General features: G+C 40.1%; 1 protein-coding gene across 1 annotated transcript; it reads right to left on the reverse strand.

The window, feature by feature from the left end:
• Positions 1-1,598: 1,598 nt before the first annotated feature.
• MRPL42 (mitochondrial ribosomal protein L42) lies at positions 1,599-8,461 on the reverse strand. Its single transcript, XM_026035536.1, has 7 exons — positions 8,455-8,461; positions 7,467-7,644; positions 6,654-6,796; positions 5,181-5,244; positions 4,169-4,253; positions 2,728-2,891; positions 1,599-1,779 (listed from the first exon to the last, which is right to left on the reverse strand). The coding sequence occupies exons 3-7, from the start codon at positions 6,724-6,726 to the stop codon at positions 1,734-1,736; spliced, it is 432 nt and encodes a 143-aa protein (XP_025891321.1). The 5' UTR covers positions 6,727-6,796; positions 7,467-7,644; positions 8,455-8,461; the 3' UTR covers positions 1,599-1,733.
• Positions 8,462-8,700: the final 239 nt, after the last annotated feature.

Here is an 8,700-nt window from a genome sequence, read left to right on the forward strand (position 1 = left end):
AAATGGCAAGAGCGGAACTTCCTTTTTTCCTTTTTTTCCTAGAGGTCAGAGCAGGGCGAGTGAAAGAGCTTCCCTTTCACTAGGGCAGCACAAACGGCACTTAAGTCCGAGGACAAATCTTCAGGCTTTGGGGGGCGCAGGGGCACCCAGGGGCTAAGGAGGTATAAAAGCAAATACTCACGAAGGCGAGGGAATAAAGGATACCCAACTGTGCAGTATCCACAGCGATGAAGCCAGGAAGGGCTGAAGCACTGGATAAAAAGCAAACAACTCAGTGTCTAAAAGTGGATACAAAGACACCAAAGCAGTCTTATGATTTAATGAGTTTTACATAAGTTTTTAAACTACACCATCAATACAAGGACTGAGGGCAACAAAAAAGAAGCTTCAAGCTGAATTTTAAGTGGAACAGCCTTTTGGATAGAAATGGGCAAATGGATGGATTTCTACATTGAAATTTTCAAGTGAGGGGGGGAAAAAAAAAAGAATTCTACTCTTCGGCTCCAGTATTTATGTTGTTGYTAAATCCATGGAGAATAATCAGGAAAACTAGGATTCTAATGGGGTTATGCTTTGGCTTATCCAGCAATGTTGGCATAAAAGAAGTTTGGGGGAGAGGGAGGGAAGCAAAGTAAAGCGGAGAAAGAAATGTTGATTTAATGAATTATGCAATAACAAAATGACAAGAAGTGTACCGATTGCGAATGGGTGTTTTAATCTGTTTCCAATAATGGGTCAGAAGAGTAAATAATTTCAAGACAGCAGTCCAGTAGACAAGCAACAGTTTTTAGCCCTCAGGTGTCTAAAAATGTCCAAAAATGTCTGGAAACCTTGGAGAAATCCAAGATTTTAAACCAACTTTGATAGGCAAGGACAAATACCTTCAGTAATAATAATAATAATAATAATAATAATATAGTAACAAATGGTCTTATTAGTATTTGATAGCAACAGAGAAAAGTATCTACAGGAGGGAAGAAGAAAAATATTTGAAAGTTGAAATTCAATAAAACGCATTTTGTCTTAAATATGTTAAACACAAGTTAAGTGTTGGTATTCTAAAAAATAACGATTACCCAGCTAAGACAAACAGCACTTYTACCCCCGAGCTACAGCTATGCAATTTTTATGTGAGCTTATATAGCATCCTTATTGAGTAATAGTTGAATGAAACCGCAAGCACGTACTCCTTCCAGCTATTGGGGATCCTTCCTGCTTGATTTTGAAAGGCAAGTTATTACACCTTGGCACAGGAAGCTTAATCAAGGTGTCCAGTCTTCAGTACATGCTTATAACCTTCAATTCTTTAAACCTCAGTGAAATTCAAGCTCACATGCATTTCAGCTAATAGATTTCCAAAGTCAACCACAGCGTCCAGTTGTGGGTTTCAGACTGACAGACARCTTCATGCATTCAACCCATGCCCAAAAAGCTGATCCTGACGGTGCTGATAAGCCTGTGACTCAGCTTGATCAGAGCACTATCCCCTGCTAAGTCCATTTCAGACCAGCATGTACAGTAGTCTCCGAGAATCCTTATTTCATTTGTAGAGTTTTGTTGTTTTTGTACTTTTAAGTAGATGAAATAGAAAAAGAAACTGGAATCGAGTTTATTTATATAAGAATATTTTACTTAAAATACACATGCAGAGTCGATTAAACATATTCCACTYTCTGGATTTATTTCCAATACAGATCAACAACGAAGTATCAATGAACACAAAGTTATCTTAATTATCTTTCTTTAGGAGGATTAGGATTCTTGCGTCTTCTGTGATACCTAAAAGAAAAAAAAAGGGCTGCAGTGAGCACAAACATTGGAAAGTCTTTGATTTTCCTGATTTTTTGTTCCAGAAAGTAATACAGAGGTTATACAAACAAGCAGAAGACAAGATACACAAGCACAGCCTCCCGCTGCCCACGAGCTGTTACCTGTGTTGTCCAAAGAGCTCCGCAGCGGCACTCGCCTCTACTGCTCTGGCTGCTACGGGAGCACAAAAACCCTGCCCGTTCCACAGCTGCCTAGGTACTAAGGCTGCTCTTTATTCTTAATGCTTTGCATGAAGTGACTTCTGCTTTCGTCAGCTCTTCCTTTGTTAAAAGGATTGCGACAGAAGAAAGGCTTTATGTTTAAGGGAGTTGTGTTAGCCTGAACTTTAAATATATATGTCATCGAAATGACAACTACTCTTGGCCCATGAAGAATTCTACCCCTTCATTCCTTTTATCTGTGCTAGTAATAGGATAATTAAAGTTTTCCATAGATACAAATCATCTGAAATCCACCCCATTTTTTCTGAAAACTAAGGAATAGACAGTTTTTTTTTCCCAAGCTGTAATTGGTTTTGTCCATTAAGGGTATTTTACATGAAATTTTCTTATGCTGATTTCACCTATGCAACATTAAAAAACAACAATGCAGCAGTTAACTGAGTAAATTACGTGATTATACGCAGTGCATATGTGAGGATAATCATGTGCACAAGTTATGTGCTACTTAATGATATATCTTAACCTCTCAAACCATTTCCCCCTTAGACAGCCTTTGCAACTTAAAACTCCTACAAACAATCTTCCATTTACAAAAMACTACACTTAGATTTTTATGTAGTAGCTCATGTGCTAAGAATATCTCATCATATAATGAATTATCCTGGGTTGAATCCAGTCCAATCCAGTTCTTATATTGTCTTTTACCGCTGAAAGGACAGACACTGAAAATACTTACTGTCCCACTGGATACCAGCGATGCTTCGTCGTGTAAAACATTTTGCTGAGCTCTTCAATTGTAGGACCCTTCTTGTTCTGTAGCTCCTCTTCATTCAATCTGGATTTCAACACTTGATCATGAGTTTCTTCTTTATTATTCACTGGATCTGGCCGTGGTATGGGCTACAAAAATAATAGTGAATACACATCTGAACAACAAATATACACATTTCTTCAAAAAGAGTTAACAAGTCAAACCACATTGGTAACGAATGTTATCCTCTACTCTTAGAAGCTGTACTCCTTTCCAGAACAACATTTGCAAATATGAAGGCAGTCCATCTTCAGCACCCCACCCACGCCACCAGCACTGTCCYAGGAACGGCTGCTTACTCCAGTGGCTAGAGCTGCCCCGAAAGCGGCACTTCAGCCATCGCCCCTTTCTCATGCTCACCATTCACTCCCGAGCTGTAAGCTTGGATTCTACTAATATTATTCCTACTCATAATTTATTCATGGCAGCCTCATTTACATTGATAAAAAAGGCTTTTATAGGATTTGTATTGTGGAGAAGAATGTCACTTCCTATTTGTAATACTAGATGACAACAGTACGATTGTTCTCAACTTACAACTTTACTATCGGCACTGCTACAAATATTTTTAAGACATGCAATTGATTGTTATTTAATATATATATATAAAAATATACACATACACACACCAATATGTAAATTACAGGGAAAGAACGTTCCCCACTGCTTTGTTTTCAACTGAGATTTTTAATATTGTACATTTCTGCAGCACAGATAACACTGTGGTATTTCACCAGTACTAAGAACTGGGAAGGGACACTGATTACAAAAGTGTGCCAAGACTTCCTTCCTTCAAACTGCAGTGTCAAGTACGTGTAGAGTCTGCTACTGAGGGGTAAAATTTCAGTACATTCTAAAATGTGAAACTTTTAGTGGAGCTTATGATCCAGGTGCTGAATGGAACTGAAAACTGCCAGAGCTGAGAGCAGCAGCAGCGCTTCTCTATATCCTTTTCTCCAGCCCACTGCATCTGGTCACAGTAGGCTGAGCAAACTATAACACACATCAAACATTGCCCATAGCACCAAACCCCTTTGAAAAACATGCTCTTAGACAATTATTAGCTTGTTTTTTTTTTCCTGTAGTACACAAGTATTTTAGTACCTCACTTTATCTGAGTTAATGGACATTGTGGCACCTGTGCATTTCTTAACCCAAGTCTCCCTCACTTCAATAAGAAATAAACTCCTCCTCCTGACAGCAGCTGTGTTCATCAGTCACTCACTTCACATGTGTTCTGGTCACGCAATATGAAAGTATCTCAGCTTTCCAAATAAACAAATAAATAAAATCTCCAAAGGCTCCACATTAAGAGCTGCTAATACATTCACATGAGCAGGAAATTTCACTCTAAATTTGGACATACTTTTGTGCACTCATACGGAATCTCAAGTGATGGGTGGTAACAGACGATTGTCTTCAAATCTGATGTCAGTGCAAGCTCCACTTTGCTRTAAAAATAAAAATTTACATTTGTTACTACACACCGTACAATCTGCAGAGATGCCGAGTGATGGAGGAGCCCGAGTCACAAAGGAAATCGGATTTGACCCTGCATTTAAGATTTCAAGAATCTTAAATAAAACAAACTCTTATTAAAAAAAAAAAGAGGGACGGGGAGGGGGGAAGAGAGATGGGCACAAATAAATTATCTGAACTTCATTGTGCTGTTTTCCAGATATTTTCATTATTTGCATTCTTCTTTCTGGATGGAAAGGAAGAAAAGCTGAAAAGAAAGCATCAAAGATACCTGGAAATATGTTGTAGAAAAAAGTCTGCAAGGCTCTGAATAATTATACAAAACTGTAGGAGACAAGAATAATGAACATCTGGAGGTTCATATCGTGCATTTTGCAGATGGTGAGCATGAAAAACCCAACTCTACTGAGATTTTCCTTGAGAGAGAGTATAGCTTTTTTTTTTTTTCTTATCTTCCTTCCCTATTACCACCTGCAACACACTAGCTGCCTTCCCGAGAGCTTCAATGACACAGATACCACGTTCTTCATTGTATTTATATAATCTTTTCTAGTTTCTATGCAAGTTTCCCACATAACAGCATGAAAGTGCCTGGACATTTTCCAAACTAGTCGCAGTGAAAACGATGACACTTAAATTAGTTTTGCTTTCCTCAGAGAGAACTACGGTGCTACAATGGTCATCACCACATTCAGAACATGAACCCTGCATTTCATCACGTTCAATTTTGAAATATTAGTTTCATAATTACTAAGATCAGAAACAATACTTTAGTTAAGGCTATAAYACATAAACCAGAGTGACAGAAGGGATGATATGAGAACCTCACAGCAGAGCAAGGAGCTCTGCAGCAGTTGCCCTAGGGAGGGCCACCCWTTAGAGCAGATTTATGTACTCACCAATTGTAGTCATCAGGGAGAGCCGAGTAAGTGGATTTATGGCAAGGATGACTTACAGCTCTGTCTGCAAGAACAAGTACAAAACACTAACGTAAAACAAGCAAATTGTGCCAGATTTAAGAATGTGAAGGTTATGTTTTCATTCTAAGAACCAAAGTCCTACTCACAGATTGATTATGATAATCAGTTTTAGATTTAAAARAAAAAATGCCTAAACAAAAAACCTCACTTTGCTATCCTGATTTCTAGCCTGGCCATGAATACAGTATATAGCTAGTTACACTTTAGAATCAACTTTGCTCTGTACAGTTTTGCTACAAAAAAAATAAATAAAAAAGACAGTATCGACAAAACAGAGGTTTAACCATCAGAATATATTCTTCACACAGAATATACAGACAACAAAAACTAGCATATGAGCCTATAGGGAACATTTATTTAAACTGGTAACTTTCCATTTCATAGTCATTCATTTCCACATACTGAAATAACACATGTAAGTATGAAAAACTCTGCTAGCAACTATAAAACACTCGTTTGTATGTAGCTATCTTTTCTATGATCATGACACTATATGCGTATTGAACRTAATTTTTCTTTCTCTAAATGTAAGCTTCTTACTCTAACTTTACTTCTCCATTCACATACCAGTCCTTAGCCTCATGAGTACAATACTTCATTTTACAAATCTTGTCTTTTGCATTTTCAGTATTTCCTACTCTAATTTAGGATRCATTATGTCTCAAGGTGTCTCTTCTTGAAGTCACTCTTTTTGATTGTAAAAATACCTGTCAGTACTAAGAGTAGAGGCTCAACAGCTATTACAYTTCATAATCATGCTCAGAAAACTCTTGCGTATATTTGTTATATCCCAGCAGCCTACCACATTCAGTAAATGAAGGACAAAGTTGAGCTCTAGTATGGTATTATCACAAATAGTTCAGATTTTCCTCTTCTCGCCTAACAAGCTGTTAAATTTAACAGGTTCATTGTATTTCCCCTATTCTCCTCTTTTCTACTACCTTGACTATCTTCCCTACATCTTTCTATTTCTCCCTACATCTAAAATAYGGACAAAAAACCAAGAGAGAACATTCCTCATTTTCACATCTTCTCTATTTAAAATAATGAGCTTTTTTTGCCATAGCCTTTTTCTCAGCATTGCTTCTGTGTCTGAAAAATCAAATTTAAATCTTGAAAGACAGTATTTTACTACTGTGAGGAGGAGTATTATTTAAAAGTTAATACATAAGTTAGAGAAGTGTTATCTGATGACATCGGTAACTTTAATAGCAACCAAATCAAAATATCACGATTATTAAGAGAGAACACTGAGCATCAGATTCAATCCTCGAAGACTGTTCAAATAAAAATCTGCTTTTGTGCTTCTGTTACTTAGGGTTTAGTCGAGAGAAGAATCTCTGAAGGAGCCCAGGCTTACTGCAGCTCTCACACACAGGCCTCGCTACTCACTGCGTGCTGGGGCCGCCAGCGCTCGCAGCCACAGCGCGCCGCAGCACGCGGCTCTGCGCGACGCTGCCGCCATGCCCGGAGCAGACAGGAAACCGGACGAGACGGAGCCGGGTGCGCGATCCCTTTTTCCAGGCCAACTCCCTCTGAAAGAAACAAGTTTTGTAACGACTGTGCAGAATGCTAAAGACTCACAGCTGAATTGACTTAAGCAGGCACATAAAACTTGTGTGGCATGTTACACGTTGTTTGGTGGCTGTTGAGAAGCCCTTGTGATTTTAGATACTGGCACCTGTCTCCTGAACAGTCAAACATGGTATAGGATTTTATTTAGTGAGAAACGCTCTCTGAGGACTCAAAGAACTTGCAGATTTCCAAGGTCTTCTTACAGATTTTTTTTCCCTAATGTTGTTTACTACATGAAATGCTACTATCTACATGGAATTATGGCAAAAACTGCCATTTTCATGATGTAAATATTATCATCCAGTATAAAATGCTCATAAATAACTTTTGTCTAATCAAATGCCAACAGTGGATCAGAATTTGCAATTGGCCCTGCAAATCTAGGCCAGAAAATAGAAATTTGATATGCATGTTTGSTGCAGTTTACAGAGTATCTAGACAAAGCTGGTTCCACTCTTGTAATCTCAAAAGCAACCTATAATATAGCCACAGAATATCATTCAGAAAACCTTTAGTACACCAAGTTTCATAGAAGCACAAAATCATGCTAAAATCCCCAGTGTCCATAAAGTAAGAGTTCTAGAAGCAACCCGAAAATTAAGATGCTCACAAAATCAGTCGTTAACCCACCGGGAGGGGCAGAAGCCAGCGTGCTCCAGGAGCCCTTCGCAGCCTAAACGACTAAATACGGGGGAGTTAGCACGTAAAGGGTGAAACTGAACGAGCCAACCCACCCAGCACAAAAGCTCGCTTCCTCTGGCTCGTTGCGACGCCGAGTTTGGGACTTCCCTGCAGCAGTCGGGCACGCCTGATGGACGGATACTAAATAAATTAATTAACTAAACAGCAGTGGCAGCGTTGCGCAGCGCGGCCGCCCCCGCACGACCTGCCAGGGCCCCTCCGCTACAGACAACCGTTCCCACACGCCACCAGCGCGGCCGTTACCTGCCCCAACGGCCGCCCGCGGCGCGCCGGAAGCGCCCGCGGCGCGCCCGCTTCCGGGCGCGCGGCACGCCGGGAGCTGTAGTCGGGGCGGCACGCTGTGCGAGGCGCCGCGCGGGGCGGGCGCTTGAGGGGCTCTTCCAGCCCTCCTGCTGCCGCAGCGCCTTGRGGCCGGCCAGGCCGCGGGAAATTCAGGCTGGATTTCAGCAGGATTAGTATATTGAGGGKTTTTTTTTTTTCATTGAAACCAAWGTTGCAGAATTGTCTCTGCAATAAGCAGTTGGATTCCTTGGTTTCTACAAAATCTGGAGTGGAAAAGTTGCTCTGCAATCATATCTAAAATTAAAACTATTTGTGAAGGGATGGATTTGTTCTTTTTTTTTTTTTTTTGGCAAAGATGATTTCCCAAGATAATAAGGATAATAAGATACTCGAATCTCTCCAAAGTTCTATAAATTTTAAATCTCTATTTCTAAGGAGACATTGCAATTTATTTAGGGCAACCCTCAAATCTTCGCAAGTGACACTGTAGCCTGACAGATTTCTGTATTTTAAGTCAAAATGTAGACAATCCTGCACTTAAGTCAATAGGTCATGGTCATCCTGTAGCGGACCTCAYGCGTATTGTAACCTCTTTACCCAGTTCCCATTCCCCTGCTTCTACTCCCATCCTTACCTCCCGAGCAGGTAAAATTTGGGCCCCTGTTTCCCTGCGGCCCCAGGAGCCTCAGCCAGCGCTGCCACTTTCAATCAGGCCCAAGTTCCTCAGCGACTGCTGTGGCTGAAGCGCAGACCGCTGAACCTCTGGGCCTCAGTTTCGCTCTCTGTACATGGGGATAGTACTTCTTTTAAAGCACTCTGGATTTACTGACTAAAGATTTTTAATGTACAATCTGGGTATTTCTGTGAGAATTCGTTTTGT

Source organism: Nothoprocta perdicaria, unplaced genomic scaffold (assembly GCF_003342845.1).
Source record: "Nothoprocta perdicaria isolate Ctin4 unplaced genomic scaffold, notPer1 scaffold_160, whole genome shotgun sequence".
Taxonomy (NCBI): domain Eukaryota; kingdom Metazoa; phylum Chordata; class Aves; order Tinamiformes; family Tinamidae; genus Nothoprocta; species Nothoprocta perdicaria.

Excerpts from the sequence above, each read along its gene's own strand:
- MRPL42 (XM_026035536.1), bottom strand. The coding sequence starts at position 6,726 with ATGGCGGCAGCGTCGCGCAGAGCCGCGTGCTGCGGCGCGCTGTGGCTG. Across the intron at positions 5,245-6,653 it reads GCTGGCGGCCCCAGCACGCA|ACAGAGCTGTAAGTCATCCT; the intron begins GTGAGTAGCGAG and ends TTGTTCTTGCAG. Across the intron at positions 2,892-4,168 it reads TTCCGTATGAGTGCACAAAA|CCCATACCACGGCCAGATCC; the intron begins GTATGTCCAAAT and ends TTATTTTTGTAG.